A 20,964-nucleotide genomic window follows, 5' to 3' on the forward strand; every position below is an offset into this window, starting at 1 on the left:
TAGGACTGGAGATAAACCTGGAATAAACCCGTGCAAGTGTGTGCAAATATTTATCATATCATGGGGACCTACCAGCCTTATGAGGAAACAAATCAGGTCCATGATGTAAATCCTTTATTATCAGATCAACAACATAGTTTATATCTAGGTTAAATCTAAGGTTGAGTTTAAGGTTTGGCCAGTAGTGATTATGGTTAAGGTTAGGATCAGTCTCCAGGAAATGAAAGGAATCCACTTTATTGTTCCCAAAAAGCATGGAAGCATTACTGTGGAGAGTTAATGAACATGATAGATTGGTTACTCACCAAATTTTCCATTTCAGTGTGGAGTTAAATTGTATTTTGCTAAAAAAGTATATATTCAAAAGCCTATATAGTCATATGGAATGGCTTCAATTATTTATTCTCCTATAGAGCTCTGGATGGACACGTAAAAGAAGAGATGCATTAGCCCAAACTATTTTAGTTTAAAGAAAGCTAATTTTAATATTGAGGATCTTCAATCAATCAATCAATTTATTTGTAGTCATTGTCACAAAAGAACAACGAAATTACGTTTGGAGCATCCCATAAAGTGCGAACCCATAAATAATAAATACCTCTTAAACCCCAGTGTAAACATTGACTGTGTGGCTTCAGTACAACATGAGACAGTCTTGTAGCAGCAGGATGGAGTCAGTGAGGTGCACAAAAACAGGGACATACAGACAGGGACCCGAGAATGATGACAAAATGCAACAATGCAACCAGTTCAGTGTTATTGAGAGTTGGATGTGGTTTTTTTTCCAGAACATCCAGACTGTTAGCCAGTCTGGATGTTCTGGCCCGTCTGGCCAACAGTCTGTATCCACAGGCTGTGAGGCTCCTGAACTCTACCCCTCTCGGCCCCTCTCTGCCTCCCTCTCACGGACAAAAAAAAAAAGTGAAAAGCTAAGTGAAAAGTTGTAATCCGAGCTCTATATTTATCCAATCAAAGCATACAATCTGTATATTATAGATAAACATTTTACTGTACATGCCCCCAATGTTGTTACTGAAGTAAAAAAAACAACAACATCTCATGTAAAAGTATGTACTATTTAAAAAATGTACTTAATATGTAGTATTTAGCGCAGATTTTTAGGCCTTATGAAGCTTCATATGTAGTGATTTTGATTAAGATTTGTGCAGAATTTTGTTCAACTAAAACCATTAAATTGATTGTTGACTTTTTCTATGTGTTTAAACGATGAATAGGCTCAGATGATCTCAAATAGTAATAAAAAAATACTTTTACTTTTCTGTCCAGTTCAAAAATGGAGTAGAAAGTACAAATACCTTGTCTCAAATGTAGTGAAGTAAAAGCAATAATTGTTTAAAATTGACTTAAGAAAATTACAGATACCTAAAATGCATACTTAAGGATGGCACTTTATTATGTTTACTTCATTACATTCCACCTCCACCTCCCACGTCTGTTGAACACTATTGGAATATTGACTGTTGTGAATCTGAAGCACAGAACCAATCAATGCTCCAATAATTCCATACTTTGTGCTCAACATGTGTAGACCATCAAATGAGTTTCCTACAGTCTAAGACAGGGATCAGCAACATGCAGCTCTGGAACATACTTTTACTGTCGCTCCTCGTGGCTTGGGAAAATGAATTAGAAGTATTTGGCTGACAAAGATATGTGACAGAGGATCTTGAAGATATTGCCCATCAGAGCCACTGTTGTTCAGAATCACAATCACACATGGACCACACCAGACAAACTCGTGTTTGAAACATGGAATACCATCCCCGACACTAACATAAACATGAAGAAATCTGCATTTGGAGTCCTGCTGATCTTCGGATCCACATACGTATGTGAGCTTATAGTGCTGCGTACAGATGAAAGTGACGTCGTACAGACTGGAGTTTCAAGAGCAGAAGTCCCATTAACCAGGTAAAATAAATATTTATGCAGATATATATACATTTATATATTATACATTTATATTTAATATTTACCTTCAACTCGGTGTGTTGGGTTTTTTTTGTAATAATTTTTTTAAGAGTTCCAAATGTGTTAAATAATACCCCCCCCCCCCCCCCCCCCACACACACATACATATATATATATATATATATATATATATATATATATATATATATATATATATATATATATATATATATATATATATATATATATATACATACATACATACATACATACATACATACATACACACACCCCCCCCCCCCCCCCCACCCCCCCCACCCCCCCACACACACACACACATACATACATACAGTGTTTTCTTTTCTGTGGAAACCGGGTCCAAATAGCTCTTTAGGTGTTAAAGGTTGCCGGCCCCTGGTCTAAGAAAACCAATATATCACTTTGCCTTTAAAAAATTGTAAACAAAAGCGTTCTACCGTCCACAATAGAGGCAGCTGGAGGCAAAAGTGAAAAGGACCCAATGCAGTTTTAATGGGGAAACTGGGATTAACCTCAGAATATCACAAAATGTGAAAAATGAAGGTGGGTTTGGCAAACAGGAGATTTACGTCTGCATGCAGGATATGTGCAGGTAGTGTCACTTGTTGTCAGTGTGTAAATAAGAGCAATGTGCAACTTTAGCCCTGATGTAAAATCAGCCTGAAGCTGTATTTACTTTCAACAACTTTGTGTTCTAGTTGTAGTTACAAACACTGGCAAACTCAAACTGCATCTACACTGTTGTCATTACCAGTGTCAAGCCTCACACAGCAGGTACACAATATATTTACAAGAGAGCTTATGTGTAAGATAAAATAAAATACCCACATTACATTACCCAACTGAGACATGTTTGTTGTACAGGGTAGTCCGGCTTTGTGAAAACAAATATGTGTATATTTGAGTCCCCCTCCCCCGAGACAGAGATCGATTATTCAAACCAGCATGGATGACATATAAAACCTCTTCAGACATGTTTTTGATGAGGGAACAATGTTATAACATGGTAGAAAGCTCAAACTAATTGATTTTGCATAATGATATAATAATGATAATAATAACTGAAAACATATTATGTATGCTTCATTTTTCCTCCTTTCTGGATTTTTTTTTACATTCCGATGACATGGCACTTTAAAGGGTCTGATGGCCACCGTACTTTAAAAAGTCAGTTGTATATTAATAAGAGTGCTGCTTCTAACATCTGTGATATGTAGTTGTTATTTATGCATAAGTCTGGATGTGTTCATTGATTTGGGGTTGGCTCTGAGCCGCAGGGGCATGTGGACTGTGAGAAACTCCACATAAACAGGTTTCTCTGACCTTGGAACACCTTTGGAGATTTGAGTCCAGCTAAAGCCAGCATGATCCAAATATTTTTTTCTTAAAGCAGAACCAGTGTTCACAGTAATGATTAGCCCTGGTGTAACTCCCTCCATGAGAGACATCAGTGAAATGTATTATTAACATAATTCCACCATTTTACATATTGTTCTTTAAAGGTAAATTGTGAACTTTAAGCCATGATAGAATGTTACCTTCTCAAAAACAAACTTGGGATTGTGTTTTGTTTTATTCACACAAGTTTGAGTAACCCTTTATTATTAGTCTGTCTTTCCAAAGCTCACACACATTTTAAGATTTGTAAAAGTAACTTGAGGTGGAAACGTACATAACAAAGAGCATAACATTTTGGAAGGTGTACACATTTTAGCTGCATAAACTCATTCACAAATATAAAACCCACATGACCGTCGGACTACATACCTGCACCGCACCAGAGTGGATGAACAAAATAATCCCATCATGCTGGTTGTTGTTTGGTTGTGTTCCTCTGGAGGATTTTGAGAAAACAAACATTGTTGCACAGTACTATCACAATTTTGAAGTTTGAGCTAAAACAGATGTTGGCCAACTAATAATTTGCCCAGAGACATACACGTTGTCTAATCTAATTAGTAGCAAGACACGTCATCGCCATAGCCTAGTATGAATGTGTTATGTGCGTAAGTGTTGGTGGTCGCAGCGGCCAAATATGGAGTGAATGAATAAAGACTCACTGTAGTACTTCCAATGCTTCATTACAAGTTTTAAGGCATGTTTTAGCAAATACAACTGTATGTACTCTGTGCACGTAAAGTTTAAGAAAATGTACTACAATCACAATTGAACCTGAGTTGCCAGAGCCTTAATCTGCAGACAGAGGACACATGCAGGATTTGTCATTCTCAGTATATGTACAGGCCTCATGTGAAAGTAGAGGCTGCACGAGCACGGAGTCACGATTGGCTGCAGGTGCTGGGTTTCAGGTTGTGACCAAATCAGACTGTATTTCAGCACTGAAATGGCAGACTTTTGTGAGGCTCATTCTGCTTTATGACTGGATAATCGTCTTGAGACCCAAAATGCTAGATTATAACGTAAACGACTTGGCCTCATGTCCACTGTTTTTGTAATTAAGAATACATCAGCATTAGCCTTGTTATCAGTACAAGTACAGTCCACACTACACCTGTGAAGTCATGGGTCAGATTTGTCTACTCACAGTAAAAATATACTGAGGTATTTTTGACCAATAAAAACACCTATAGATCGGTAGATGTTGTATTCTGAAAAGCAGATGGTAGACCCCCAACCAGAAATGTTCCATAGCGCACCTTTTAATATCTCCACTCATTAAAGATTTCTGTCTGTTGGCCTTTAGTGTGCAGAGAAGAGGAATGGGCGCTTGGTACAGGGCTACCCCCCCCTCACGGAGGCCCAGGTGGAGCGAGCGGAGGAGGAGGGGGAGGGGGCAGAGAGGAGCAGACCGGACCCATCCCAAAAAAGGACGTCCCATAGAAGGACACAGGACATGTCCCTGAGCACACTGGACCCCGCCAGCCTCAGCCCAAGGTATGTGCAACTCAATGAAATCAAATGCAATCTGCTCTGTGTTTACCCCGTGGGGAATTAAATTGCTCTGTGTATGTTTTGCAACCTTATTGATACTGCTGCATTGATAGACACTGATAGACATTGATAGATGTTTTTGTCGCCCCAGTTTGATCAGAGCATAAGGGATGATACGGCAGTTGAAGGCAGACACCTCGACGACCAGATCTCTGGACATGGAAACTGGCTTTGGGGACATCATACTAATTAGGTTATCGAAAAAGCCCTCTTGTATCTAAAGTGCCAACAAAATGAACCAAGAAATTTAAATCTGGTTCACTTTTTTTGAATCTATAGTTTTGTTGCAAAAATGTCAGAAAAGTGTGTATATATATATATATATATATATATATATATATATATATATATATATATATATATATATATATATATATATATATACACACACACACACACACACACACTTTTCTGACATTTTTGCAACTAAACTATAGATTCATGCCTAAATTTACGATTTTTTTTTTCCTATTGACCAGCAGTGTCTTATGAGGCTCTTGACTTGATGAATGGTGCGTTCACACCGGGGCGTCAAGAATGCGTTGGGCGCCTCTAGTTGAACGCCTCTAGTTGGACGCCTTTGGATGTTTTGTTTTCCCTGTGTCTTTGTGAATGCTACAGATGAGGTTGAGAAAGTGGCTTTAGTATATTTATTACATAAAACCCATCAACAGAGGTGATCAGCCTTTAAACTAGCCGGTGCACCCGGCATAGTTAAGTTGCTGCTCGTTTGTGGCTGATGTCTGATGTGTTTTCCGGATAACGTCGCTTTGTCACTGGAGCGTAGTCTCTGATTGGTTGACGCTGTGCCTCTGTACAAAAGGTCTGGAGTGGTTACACCTCTAAAGTCCTACTTCTGTACATATGGTTTTATGATAATAACTCTTGTCTTGGACTTGAATAAAGGACTCAGACCTGAAGTCCAAGAATTTGAAATGGACTTGACTCAGACTGATCCTAAGTGACTTGTACTCAGACTCAAACAATGAGGCCACAACAGTAACTCTATAACATGATCACGTTTTATATTTCATGTGTCAGGTTTGAAAAAAGAAATCAGCCATTTTGAAAATTTAAAAGTTATTCCATTAATCTAATTATAATTACTACTCAAATGCTATTAATCGAAATAATTGTAACTCACATAGATATTATTTTGCTTATTACAATGATAACAATACCACTATCGATCTGTTATGTTTTTCCCTTTTTCCTCCTTCTATCCCTTTCTAATACTATCACTTATTTATGAATACCGTGGGTTCATTTACACCTCCCTGCTGTTTCTCCTCTCGAATGTGAAAACATTTTAGCAGATCACTCTCTCAGAACATTAGACCTCTCTATTACACGAGTATGAGATTGGGATATGAACTGTATATAGACTATTTCCAATACCAAGAGTGCATGCAGTTCAGAGACGAAATGTGGAGAGAATAAAACCAAATGACAGCATACTCCTATACAGTATGCTCCTAACAGGTTACCCAAGTGGCATTGAAAGATGCTACTACAAAGTTTCCTATGGGGACAATAAGGTGAATGTCATGTGCATATGACAGGTTTTCATGTTTTTCTAATCCTGACTTGTTTTGGTGGGATAGTACATGCCTGGCTTTACATTAGTTAAATGACAGTTTGTGGAAAAAGATGACAAGAAAAGTACAAAAATACAGGAAGTAGCTGTGAATTTTAAAATGGAAAAGTTCTACCTCTGTCATAAAAAAGGGAAGACATTTATCTGACAGTTTAAACCTTCATTTAACAAAATAAAAGTGTTATTTATTTTTATTAGTTAAATCATAGCCATAGTGTACTTTAGAACCTTGTCCCTTCTTTACACTATGTTTGCTAGTAACAGTTAAGGAACTACCTTTACTTTTGGCATATCTGCTGCCCGTGTGCAACCAGGAAGTAAAATTATAACCTTTGTATTAAAATCTTAAATTGAATCATGTTGACTATGTTTTATTGAAATGTGTAGTCTAACCCGTCTATACACTTTGCCCGTAACCTTAGATAGTTAGCCGCAGCCCTAATGTATGTTTATCTCTCTGATTCCTCTCTTTGATTTCCAGAATGCACTGTTTTTGAGTTGCATTGTTTGTAACTTAAATTGTGTTTCATCTCTATCTATTCCTGGACATTGCATTCATTCCCAGACTCTGCTTATCTTATCTTCGCTAATGGGCACGGAGGGTTCATTTGGGATTGTCTCTCGGAATGCGAAGCCGTCTTAATTTAATCTGCAGTCTAAAGCTGTGATGTCCCCGTGTGTCCTACAGGATCGTGGACGGGACAGAAGACAGCGCGGGGACAGAAGCCTTCTCCTTCTCCTCCGCTCGGGCCCCCAGCGCCACAGCTCCCTCGTCAGGTGAAGCCCATTACAACTAGAATCTGCTAATCATCATAAGTTTAAGAGTAAAATGTTAAAAAGTTTAGTTTAGATTCATTTAGCCTGAGAATTTAAGCACCCATATTGCGCTATTCTCTTATCTATGTTATAATGTTGTTTCCTCATCAAAAACAGACCTGGAGTTGTGTTTTATTCACACATGTTTTACACACAAACCCCGAGTTCTTCTCTCAAACATAAAACATTCCTGTTCCACCTTGTGATGTCATGTGGTAATACCATTGGATAATTTCTGTCCAGGAATTGTTAATCTCTACTGAACAAAAGGTAAAAGGTAGGCGTTAACTTCAAAACATCCACTACATGTCGCTGTTTACTATGAACAAAATGTAAAATAATCATCTCTGTATGTTATAGTTTCATATTAAATACCCAAAAAGTGCTCTTAAACATCATGATTTTATGTACACACAAGTTATTCAAGAACAAGTATAAATAGAAAAAAAATTACCAAAATAATTTAGATTTATTAAATGCCAGAATAATGAGAGAAGGACTTTTTTTTTAGACATTTTTTCATTACTTTCTTCAAAGTCAGAAGTTGAAATACATTTCATTGGTAATTGATTCCATTGTCCTTAAACTGTGTGACTTGGGTCAAATGTTTTGGATTTCCTTTCACAAGCTTCTCATATTTTTGGCCCATTCCTCGTGACAGAACTGGTGTAACTGAGCCAAGTTTGTAGGCCCTTGCTCACACATGCCTTTTCTGATCTGCCCATAAATTTTCAATGGGCCTCAGATCAGGGCTTTGTGATGCCACTCCACATTGACTTTGTTATCCTTAAGCCTCTTTGTAACCATTTTGGCAATATGCTTTGGGTCATTGTCCATATGGGAGACCCATTTGCGCCCAAGCTTTAACTTCCTGGCTGATGTCTTGAGATGTTCCTTCAGTATTTCCACGTGTGTTTCCTCGTGATGCCTGAATAAATTATCTATTTTGTGATGTGCACCAGTCCCTTCTGCAGCAAAACAACCGCACAACATGATGCTGCCACCCCCGTAGTTCACACTTGGGATGGTGTTCTCAGGTTTGCGAGCTTCCCCCTTCCTTCCTCTAAACGTAAAGATGCTCATTATGGACAAACTGTTAAATTTTAGTTTTGTCGGACCACAGGACATGTCTCCAAAAATTAAGGACTTTATCCCTGTGTGCATTTGCAAACTGTAATCTGTCTTTTTTCTTTTTTATGTTTCTTTTGGGTAATGGCTTCTTCCTGCAGAGTGACCTTTGAGCCCGTTGGTACAGTACTTATTTCACTGTGGATAATGACACACTTCAGCAGTATCTTCACAAGGTCTTTTGCTTTTGGTCTTCGGTTGATATGCACATTTCAGACTAAAGCACGCTCATCTCTGGGACAGAACCTGTCTCCTTCTTGAGTTGTATGATGACTGGATATTCCTACGGTGTTTATACTTACATATAATTATTTCAGTAGATGAACGTGGCACAAAAGGATGAACCAGAGTCGTGCAAGTCCACAATTCTCTTCCTGATAATCTTGGCTGATTTCTTTTGACTTTCCCATGATGTTACACAAATGTGTGTGTTTCAGGTGTGCCTTCATCCACAGAAGCTTCCAAAGACATGACATCATCATCTGGGTTTTCCCAAATTGTTTAAAGGCATAGTAATCTTAATGTATGTAAACTTGTGACTTTGAAGAAAGGCATTTTAGCAAATAGGAATAATTTTGGTAATCCTAGTCGACCTAAAACAGGAAAGGTTTAGTCTCATTTCATGTCAGACAGTGAGAAAGAAAAAGTGTATGTGTCTTTTTATACATTGTATGTAAACGTCTGGTTTCAACTGTATGTCATGTGTGAATGTGAACAACAGACTGCACTGCAGTTTCCCTCAGGATTAATAAAATATGTATTTATTTATCTATCCAGGTGCTCTGCAGGTGAGCACAGCAGAGCTGGCAGCCAAAGCAGAGGAGACCAGAGGACAGCTCCGGAGCCTGGGACAGCAGGTGGGACATGTCCACGGCACCGCAACACTCCACAGATGGTCATATATATGTGCAGGTTAAAGGTCAAGGGGAAGGGCTTAAATTAGACAGCTAAAAATGCATTGATTGAAACAGACCCTCTCAGGATAAAACAGGCACTGGAGAGCTTTGGGAAATGTACTGTCTCCAAAAGCAAAATTGTTGTGGTTTATATGAGGTAACAGAAGCTCAGGAGAAACAGTTGGCTATTAATTCAAAGGTTGGAGTTCAATTTCAGCTACTGTCTCTGGGGACACTTCACTCTCCTGACCAGATTGGTTCATTGATGTAAAGCGCTTTGAGTGATTATGTAAACATCAGACTACAATTTCCTGTATTCTCAAGCCTTTAGTTTGTTTACTTTAAAATGTATATTATTATTATTATTATTATTATTATTATTATTATTATTATTATTATTATTATTATTATTATTATTATATTTTTCCCCAAAGCAGCACTTTTTTTTTCCCTAGAAGAAATTTACATCTAATTATAATATAATTATATTGTTGGCTGATTTCCAGTCAAATGTAGTTAACTTAAACACTAAATAAGATATCTAAAATCCTGTCTGTGTATTTGTCTATCTAAAATGTCAACAAAATGAATTAATAAATCTAAATCTAGCTCTGCCAATTTTTCAGATCTATATGTCCAAAATATGGCAGACTTTGCTTATGTGTGCATTGTATCACCATGGTTATACATAGACATACATATGTTTTTGGCGAATATAGCATTTTCAAAACAGTAAAAGGAAACATGGTTATCTGAATATGCTATATTAGCAATACCCCATAAAAGTGTTAATACCCCCTCTTTAAAGGTAGATAGATAAGAGAATAATGTAATATGGGCCCTTTAATGATAAGATATAGGTGTTGTCTTTAAACCACATAGGAGACCCTTGTACACCCTTAGGTCCTGTATCAAGAATGTCTAAGACTCTCATACCCCAGCTGCTCATATCACCCACAGGCAGGTGTTAGCTTGTTGCCCACACCTTCACTCCCTCTGACTCACTGTCCTTTGGCTGGCCCCAGAGCAGAACAGGAAGTATCCCAGCATGCTTCTGTACCCCGCTAATCCCCAATATCCTCTCTGAGCGATGTCCAACAGAGAGAGCAGAGACCAGGGACCTGGCGAGGACTGGTACCAGGACCGGTCTGAGTAAGCAGATTGTACCAGAGCTTTAACAGGGCGCTGCTGCGAGGAGACAATGCAACATAAATCCAATTCAGTCCCACATCGAGCCAGGACAAGTGCGTTATACAGAGAAAAGTCATCAGGCACTGTTTCAGGGAATATAGTGTTGTCATGGTGACAAGAGTGCAACTGATACTTTGCAGTGACATCACGCTGGGGGTGTTCTACATGTATCTCTGTGGTGGAATGTCTGGCAGTTATCATGCTGATGCAATACACACAGCCATCAAAGTTTTAGAAGAAATGGATTTTAACAACACATTTTCAGGAGCCTGTGATCGATATGAGCATTCATGATCCTGTCTAGGTGTTTGATTTTCAACAGAAAGGTGCAAATGACTAACTGAAAAACTGTTGGCTAATGCTAGATAGGTTGGGACTGTAATGTATGTGTGGGTGTGTTTAACAGTGCAAATCAGCTCACCTGTTGTAGTTTCAACTTAACAAACTCTTTCTAGTCAGATTGGATTAAAATAAAGTTTAGATCAAGGCCTTACAAGTCTTAGATGGAGCAGTTCTTACAGTTAGCGTCACACCACCAGGGAATGTTGATGACATCAGCTGCAAAGTGTATAAGCTCTGCCATATTGTACACTTCATGTATAATGCATATAACTTTATTGTTTTTATTATGTTTTATGTATATGAATGAATGAATTTATTTTGTTATTGTGTCTTGCATACAAAAAATGTCAAGCCCATTAATGGGTTTATAAGACACCATTAACAAAATACAATAAAATACAATAGGCCAGTTGCCAGATGTGTGTTAGAAATACCAATTGACTCATTTAAACAAACTCATTTACAGATTCTTCCAGGCTAGCTATATATATATATATATATATATATATATATATATATATATATATATATATATATATATATATATATATATATATATATATATATATATATATATATATATATATATATATATATATATATATATATATATATATATATATATATATATATATATATATATATATATATATATATATATATATATATATACACACACAGCCAAAACTGTTGTTGTGTCCTTAGGCAAGACACGTGTTAGTGGCGGTAGTAGTAGCTGATCACCATATAGTGAATTGTGAATGAATAATGCACAGCAAAGGTGTTTTTAAAGGTGCTATATAAATCCAGTCCCTTATTATTACTTTATATACATGTTTAAAGTTGCACTATGAGACATTTTTGGTTAACTTGCTTATTTCAGTGGAAATAACACTTATCCGTTTCCATTGAGACAAGCAGGTATTTCTTTGACAGTAAGAAGCACCTGTAAATAATAAAAACCAGCTAGTGACAAATCCCAACATTCTTAAAGTTACATAAGGAGCTTTTGGACTGGCTCAGGTGCCCAGTCCAGCCCTGAAACTGTGAGAGCAAGTGAGAACTCTGAGGACCTCGGTGATGAAAACAAACCAGTTCAATAAAAGACTGCATTGAGAGGCCAAGACATGGAGGCTAAAACGAGCAGCATTCGCAGCTAGTGCCACAAAATGTCTCCTCTGTGCGACAGACAGAGCAGGATAAACACCTTATTATATATTAAGATATAGATATCTTAACTGAAGTGATGGGACACAAACCTTAATTATCTATGAAATTCATTCTTAGGAAACTGTAAATGTAGTTCACATTTAACGTGGCCCGTTTACAATACAGTCTGTTAACAAGTAAACTGGATTAAATATTCTAGGGACATTTTGATCTGGTCTATCATAGAAGTGAAATGTTTCTGTTTTGTGGACATATTGATGTCCAAATTATTATTACAAATAGAAAAAACAACGTATTGTTTTAACCAGCCTATGAATCATAGCCTAACAAAAAACAAAAAAATACTCTTTTATTGAAATGATCCATAGCTGCATTCCTAATAATAAATGAGTATTAAGTTCATATTTATACTTGAATGAATTTAAAGATTATGAACCAGTCCTTCTCTTTTAAGGCAATTTAACCTTATCACCATATGTACATACAGCCAATGTAGTATAGGCATTTTCTATGAATGGATTTGACCTAAACCCCTGGCTAATGAAGCTAATGAACTGTACATGTTAGCAAAATGCAGGTGTTTGCTCTCTGACCTTTGAACTCTAACTCCTGGTCCCCTGTTGTGAGGTATGTGAGAAGAGTGAGGGGTTAAATCCAGTGGGAGTTAAAAATGCAGTGTTACAAGAAATAAAAGATCTCTGTCAGCGGCACAAAGAGGAGAGCAGTGAGGTTCACAAAACAATCCATGGTCCATGTGAACGGATGAATACTCCCTCCATGTGCAATGTTTGACTAAAGAAACCATGGTATTAATGTGACCATTTGCCATTCACCTGTGGGGTTTCCATGTGTTTAAAGAGGGGGTATTATGCCATTTTTTTTTCTACAATGTCATAACCTGGTTGAAAGGTATTGCTCCCTCATCAAAAACGTACCTGAAGAGATTTATACATCATCCGTGTGAGTATTTTATCTCTTCCAGGCCCTTTTTAAACCCTCCTTGCGGTTAACTGTAAGATTCTGTCCAAGGCTCCACCCACAAACCTATGTCATCCATACTCCCACATGACAGTTCTCCATAAATATACAAAAACACGACACAAAACTGTACGCAGCAACATGATAAACCTGATGCAATGTGCAGTAGTTTCATTAGCAGGATGATTGTGCTGCAATAGAACTCTGAAGGGGAAGTGATTTAGCATGGAGAGCAAAAGAAACGTCAAATTCAGAGCATCAAATATGAAAGTGAGACTTATAAAACATGTTAATACATTGTTTACAGCGAATATACCATTTTCAAAACAATAAAAGGTAACATGGTGATCTAAATATACTATGTGTTAGCAATTAATACCTCCTCTTTAAAATGAAGTGCACCATGCTCTAGAAGCCCAGACTAAACAGGGTTATTCTGTCATAAGATCTCTTTCAGCCCAATTGGAGCGACTCATTTGATACATATGTTAGCACAAGTTTAATGGTTTAAATGGGTTATATGTTCCAGTGTCCACTCTCTTCTGCTATAATATACTGTAATATACCATCAGCACAACAGACCTTACCGTATATGCTTTGGAGTCCTGTTTCACACACGAGGCACCATTTTGTTAGCCTCCTAGCATAGCATAAGCTTGTGTTTTCTTGGCTGTAATATCTTTCTGATTGGCTAAGTCCAACACATACAGATGCAGCAGAATCTGGGCTGAAACAGAAAACTCAATTTGCGAAAACAATGATTTAAGCAGTTCTGCTATGAGGCCGGCGATTTGCAGAGCACCTCCACACTGTGTCAGGTCTTCTGAGTTCACCAGTAATTTCAAACCTAAACAGTCCAAAACAGTAAGGGTTGGACCAGGCCATAACACTGAAGCCTATTTGTATGGGTTAGTGTGGGTTATGTATCATCATTGTTCTGCAGAGTGCATGTATCCACACAGTGAGCAGCTTTTGTCTCAAAGAGCTAGCTGCCATGTTACATTATGTACCGGTAGTTATCTGAGCTGACCGATTAGCATGTTTAGACAGAAAGAATAAGACTTTGGATAGAAATGGTGCAAAAAGGTGATTTCTGGAACTCCAAGCGAAACAACCGAGATAAACAACTAAATTCTGATTCCAATCTGCATGCAGTCCAAACAACCAAACAGGTGTGAACAAGACATGCAGGTGTCTCTAGTAATTTAGCATTGGCACTAAACTTTACAGCTAGTAAAAACAGTAAGTACACGTCCAAACAGATGTCTCTATTTTTGCCTGGCTGTTTCTTAGCTTGTGCAGTTGAACGCCTCCAATATTCTGCCTAATGTAAATCGGACTTCTCACTGTGAGTAAGTCTACAAGTGACAAAAGCTTTATGTAGTAATATGAAATGATCTGAATATTTGTGTTTCTTGCTCTACTCCTTCAGGTATAACTTAGTTTGTCTCGTTTTTGCACCAGATTTTGTGCATTATTTAATGTTTTGTCCATCAAATTACATTAACTTCAAATAATAAATCAGATGTTACGTCCCTACAGTTACTCTTTAAGTATTTCTTGAACCACTACTTTGTACTATTATTTTGAAGTAATATTACTCTTACTTCAGCACAGTTTTTGGCTACTCAAGTCTACATGGAGCAGGCATCGGAGTATAAACTTCTGGGAGATTCGATTCACGACACTGCAATCCCACTTCCCATGTTTATGTGCATTTTGATAAAACTGTTTAAATTGCACTAGGCCGGTTATCCAATTCTCCTGGTGTGTGTATAAACATAATGACTCTGCTTGGTCTAAAGATTGAAATACGTCGTCAGTCGTGCCTCTTTAATAGCTTCTCTCATCGCTCAGTACTATTCACTATTTAAAATCCTAAACCATGTTGTTCTGCTGTGTGTGGGCAGCAGATCTAGTGATGATTTGGTACTGTCCGTCTCTAAGCGTGGTGGTGGGAGGACACTGTGTCAGATTGGACTGTCCTCTGGCTCTCACTTCTGCTATTTATATCTGTGCTCCGGAGAGATGGACAGAGATGGACCAGAGGAGAGCCAGATGCACGACCAGCCCCGTGCGGGTTCCATGTCACTCTGGGTGTATGCTAATAGGAGCAGCTAATTGCTTATTTGCCTAGAGCAGTAACATTTGACAAAAATCAAATGGAGCGCACCAGCAGGCTCACGAGAATCTCTGGAGATATGGTCACTACGACAGATAATGATACACTGATGTTGATGTAGTGGCTAGGACTGAGTTATTGTGCAAAACTGTCAGATTGTAATTGCTCATATGATATCACCATAATCTACAGGCCAATAATATTTAAAACAGATGGGCCGCATGTAGCATTAATAATGTTAAAATGCAGATTTGTGTTGTAATACAGTGAGTTCTAGGGTGTAGTCATTAACATGTTCAACATTTATGCATTTACCTTTTGCATATGTCAGGAAAAAGTGTCTTTTGCCTCTAGAATTTGAAACCCACTACTTGCAATAAGCTTTGCAATATAATTTAGGCATCCACTTGGGTTCCCCATGCACATTTTAAACATGTCTAGCAACATTCTATCAGTGTGGAGTCAGCACAAGTTGTCCCTCCACATAAAGATGATACAAGTGACCTTAATAGTTATCTTCCACTGTCAAAATTACCAGGTCTGGCAAATATTCTTGAGTCTAGTAAACTCTCATTTGCGGCCATTTCTTGAAATTAGGAATATCCTGGATCCACAGCAATCAGGTTTTAGATCGGGCCACAGTACAGTCACGGCTGTCACTGCAGTGGTCACATAGTTAGAGTTTGGAGTTTGATACTGTCAACTCAACTATTCTCCTAAATACGCTTATGTCCCTTGAGTTTGATAAGATTTTCAAATAGATTACAATCAGTAATGGCAGATGGATACATATCTCCATGGTCAATAACCAAATAGGGTGTTCCCCAAGGCTCAATCCTTGGCCCATTACTTTTTACTTTGTTTATTAATAATATTTTCCCCACATCTTCCTATTGCACGGCCCATTTTTGTGCAGATGGCACAATTTTGTAGGCTATTGCACCCATTGCTCAGGAAAGTCTATCCAAATTACAAAACATATTTGACATTTGACACTTCAACAGTCACTAATAAATCTAAAACTGGTCCTAAATTCATCAAAAACTAAAACTATGCACTTCACCAGGTCTCATGTCACAGACTCCTACAACCACATCTATACTTTAAATTATGACCTCATTCAACAAGTCCCTCATTATAAATACCTTGGTATTTGGTTTGATAGCAGGCTATCTTTTAAAACACATATTGACAACCTTTCACAAAAACTTAAAAATTATTCAAATAGGTCTCTACAGGATTAAAGCCTATTTTTTATATAAGTGAAAATAATAAATGATCTGTACTTCAGGGTTGGCTGGACTTCACTGCAGACTTGAACACCCACATCTTCATTTACAAAGTTATACTGGCCAAACCTCCACAGTACCTCACCTCCCTGATTCAGTTCAATTCTCATCATTACCATATCAGGTCTCAGGAGAGACTGACCTTAGCAATACCACAAATCAGTAGTACCACAAAGGTAAAACTGGTTTTAGATTTAATGCCCCTCATTTGTGGAACACACATAAACCAACTCAAACCAAACAGTGTAATTCCCTTAAGTGAATTTAAGCACACCATGTCTGTCATCTTTTCAGACTTTGCAATTGTTTTAACTGAAGCCTGAGACAGTTCACACCTTAGAGTAGTTGAGTGGATTTAACAGATACTCCCTACTGTAAACAACTAGGGTGTGTTAGTTTTAGTGTAGTTAGCTCATGTCTTCAGACAGATATAAGGCAGTGACTTACCAGAACCTTGTCAGAACTGAAAAAGCCTCTTGTCCAGAATTGAATTTTCTTTAGTGATGGAACCTACTTGGACAAATGAGGGATTACACAAAGCATACTACACAGTATTGCTGCATTTTATTTATTCATGTTCTGTTATTAGAGGTTAGGGTTGCCAAATGTATCGAAAATCAGAATTGAACAGGTATCAATGGAACCTACCTAGATTACACAGATATAAGGCCACATGGTAATATAAAAGAAAGTACTTCATTTTATTATCATCCTGATGTCAGAAACTGTATTGAGTATTGAGTCTATTCCTTAGTATCGAAATTTAGAATTGAAATTTTAGTATCACAATTGCGTATATTGTTGAACATAGGCAGTTATTACTCTTCAGAGATGTCATATTTGTAGCACCTCCACCTTTTGAACAGTGTAATGATTTCACGACATGCATTAGACCATTAGACTTACCCATACAGGAGCAGTTACCCACTCATTATCCAATCATACAGTGGAAAGATTTATATCGGCCACATGCTGTCTGACCAGTGACCTTCTCTCTGTGGGGAGACCCTGTGCCGTGTCCAGGGACCCTCCAGTGTGGGGGGAGTGAGGGGAGGATCTTGATGATGAATGGACAGGAGGAGGGGGCTGGCAGCAACAGATGGTCAGAGAGCAGGGTACTGTAGTGTAGTGACCAGTCTGAACAGCAGGGGGTACATGACAACAAATGAATCACAGCATACCTGTGATTCATTTGTTGCAATGCTCATTATGGCCAAACAGTTACATTTCAGTTTCATCAGACCACAGGACATGTCTTCAAAAATTAAAGCCTTTGTCTCTGTGTGCATTTTAAAACTGTAATCTGGCTTTTTTTATGTTTTTCCTGGCAGAGTGGCCTTTCAGCCCATTTTGGTACAGTACTCGTTTCACTGTGGATAATGATAATGAATAATTTTAGTAATCCTAATTGACCTAAAACAGGAAAGGTTTAGTCTGATTTAATCTTAAACAGTGAAGGGGGAAAAAAAGGGTATGTGTCATTTTACATAGTATATGAACTTCTGGGTTCAACTGTACATAGATATAAGGCCACATGGTATTATAAAAGAAAGTGCTACAATTCATCTATGCCTTGTGCTCTCATACAGACCATGCAAGGGACCTGGTGTCCAGCTACACAGGCTATCTACGAGTGTAGATGGAATGCCTTTGTGAAGTGGTGCGAACAAAGTCATGCTTAGCACCAAGAGATTCTACAATTTTTGTAAGGACACTTGGTGGAATGGTGGCCGCTATAGGGCAGCTCAAGTGGGGAGGTATTTGCCCTGTTCTTCATAGGGTCAAGGAGGTGTGGTGGCTGGCATGTCAGGCCATTCCTTCCCTCCTGGGCTCTGGAGCTGGATTTACAGGGCATGGAAATAAGTCCATTTAAGCCCCTGGAAGTGGCAAACCTAAAATGGTGTCGTAACAGTGGGTGTAGTGGACCAAAGACGTGCAGGACTCGGGACAGGTTTACAGTGTTTTATTTACAGGTAGTGAAAGTTCAGTCTTACACAGTTCATGTAACACACACACAGGGAGCAGGGAGCGGGAGGCGAACCAGACGGGAGTGGTGCTGAGCAGGGATGGGAAACCAGGACCGAGACGAGGACAGGATCAGGATGAGACCAGAGCAAGCCAGGCAGAGATGTCCAGAGTGGGCACGAAGACAGCCAGGGCCGGAGCACAACGGGACCAGGAACAGGGCCAGGGAAGACCCAGAAGGGATAGTCCAGAGAGTGGGAGACAGGGCCGGAGACGGGAAGCAAGCCGGAGGCCAAGACGGGACAGGAGGAAAGGCAGTGAGGAGGACTGTACCGGAGCTAGAGCACAGAGGCAGGAGCAGGGACGAGCGAGAGCAGGAATCTGGAAGGTACCAGAAATCCGGTAAGTAGCGGGCGGACAGGCAACACAAATACAAAGCTAGGCTGAGGCATATACGTTGACACACGGACGGTCTGGCACCGAGTGTCTTCTGCCGAGCCCTCATATACTCAGCAACAGGTGGGGGTAATTACGCTGATGCGCTCCAGGTGCGCGCGGGAGGAGTGAGGAACTCCGCCCAGCTCCAGGCAGACAGGTAGGGGAGGGGGAAGAACACAGGAGGACAGACAATGCAATGACAAATGGTTATCTTTGAAGACGTCCTTGAAGCCCTTTTTTATTGGCATTTGCTTCAGCTAAGAGGGTAAGTGAGATGTGCTCTCAGTGCATCAGGACTTTTATAAGTTGCTACCTGATGGGGCAAGTGTTGTTTTGTGTCCATATCTACTATTTCTCCCTAAAGTTGTTGGCACTCAGATATGACCTTGAAGCCCAGGTGCATCTTCTCTACACAAGAGGGTGATAGACGGTCGTTTGTGTGTCCAGTCAGGGCCTTGGATGTGTACAAGACTCGGACAAAGGGGCAAAGGGCCACAGACCAGCTCTTTGTCCTTTTTAAGAGAGATGTGCTGGGACAGCCCCTTTCTAAAACTTGGTTGTGGATGTGTGCATGAGCACCCACTCATTCATCCAAATGTCATGGCCCATTCTACAAGTGAGATGGAGGATTCTTGGGATTTGTGGCATGACACGTCATTAGACAAGGTCTGTCCTGCTACCACTAATGTGGCATCAAGTACATCCCTTGATGCATCTCAATGAGTTGTTATTCTCTCTAGCCTTACATCTTGCAGGTTAGTGGTTCAGTTGTTGGGACTTCAGCCTTAAACAACCCCTTGTGGGTCACTCCCGTACATATGGAATATGTAACTGTGTGGAGAGATAGTCTTTTCACAGAATTATGGTAACATACTGTAACCGTAATGTTATTTATAAATAACGGCTACATAACACAGTTGGATTGCCTGTGTAATAAGTGAATCACGTCTTAAGGAAAAAAGTGCCATTTTCTGTCCCTACACTGGTATTGGCTAATATCGTGTATCAGCAGATACGTAAAGCTATAGTATCGATATCAGAACTGAAAAAGCTTGATCTGTGCATCCCTATGAAAGCATCGTTTATGTAAGTGTACCTGTGTTTGTATGTGTGTATGCAGGTGAGCTCTTTGGGGAAGGAGGTGTCTGACCTGGGACAACTGATGACGAGGATGGCCCAGCTCATGGACTCCTTCATGTCCCGGGGCCACGCCCCCTCAGTCTGCCCCACCCACTGCTCACCCCACCACGCCTACCTGCCCCACCCCTCTCCACCTGGACCCCCGCCCCCTTCGGGCCCCCCACTCTGGACGGACACGCCCGCCTCGATGCCCTGCTCGCCACACGTCCGCCAACCTCACAAGTTGCACCTGACCTTTGCCAACATCACCCGCTCCACGCCATCCCCAACGCCACACACACAACCCTGCCCCCTTGCCGCTGACCCCACCCACATGCTCCTCCAGCCCCATCCCCTTGCTGCTGACTCCGCCCCCTTGCACCTCCAGCACAGCCTGATGCCTTGCCCGTCCCACAGCCCGTCCCACAGCGGCCTATACACGGACGATGCACTCTGGGAGAACAACCGGAGCGCAACCTTGTAGCACACGACTCCTCTGGTACTGACCAATGGAATATGCAGGACTATTAATGATATTTATGATATTTATAACAGATGAAACTTGACTTTATTTATTGGACCTTAATGACTGAAGGACAGGAATGCAGCTCATATGTTTTTGTTTTTTTAATTTTATTTTAAGGCACGATTCCTAGCCAAGTTGCATGAAGTTACAGACGGCTTAGGTATGTTAGTTTTACCCTATAGAGATGTAGTTTTGTAGAGGCGTGGATCGGCCACTAGGAGGCCCAATCTACTTGCATCCCTTTAACCCTGCGTCATGGCCATAAAAGAAGATTCCTGGGTTTGGTCCCAACCTGATTTGTAAACTTTCAAATTGTGCATGCCCAGATAGTTTCGCACTTGCTCTGAAGTTGCTATGGTAACATTACTAAGTCGTCTTTACAAAAGCCTTTTCAATATAGAACAGTTTTTTCTACTGATATGTACTCACTCAAGGTCCACTAAAAATATGTTTTCAAGCAGTGA

The 20,964-nt window shown here is 39.5% G+C and overlaps 1 protein-coding gene across 1 annotated transcript in view; it reads left to right on the top strand.

Annotated features, from left to right (window-relative positions):
- Positions 1-20,458, top strand: part of kcnh8 (potassium voltage-gated channel, subfamily H (eag-related), member 8) — a 153,415-nt gene extending 132,957 nt beyond the window's left edge. The window contains exons 14-17 of the mRNA XM_055225495.1: positions 4,688-4,866; positions 7,209-7,297; positions 9,242-9,321; positions 19,976-20,458. Of these exons, the coding sequence (XP_055081470.1) occupies positions 4,688-4,866; positions 7,209-7,297; positions 9,242-9,321; positions 19,976-20,458 (831 nt within the window). The remainder of the gene's footprint in view (positions 1-4,687; positions 4,867-7,208; positions 7,298-9,241; positions 9,322-19,975) is intronic.
- The last annotated feature ends 506 nt before the right edge of the window (positions 20,459-20,964 follow it).

This window comes from Periophthalmus magnuspinnatus, chromosome 11, assembly GCF_009829125.3.
Source record: "Periophthalmus magnuspinnatus isolate fPerMag1 chromosome 11, fPerMag1.2.pri, whole genome shotgun sequence".
Lineage (NCBI taxonomy): Eukaryota > Metazoa > Chordata > Actinopteri > Gobiiformes > Gobiidae > Periophthalmus > Periophthalmus magnuspinnatus.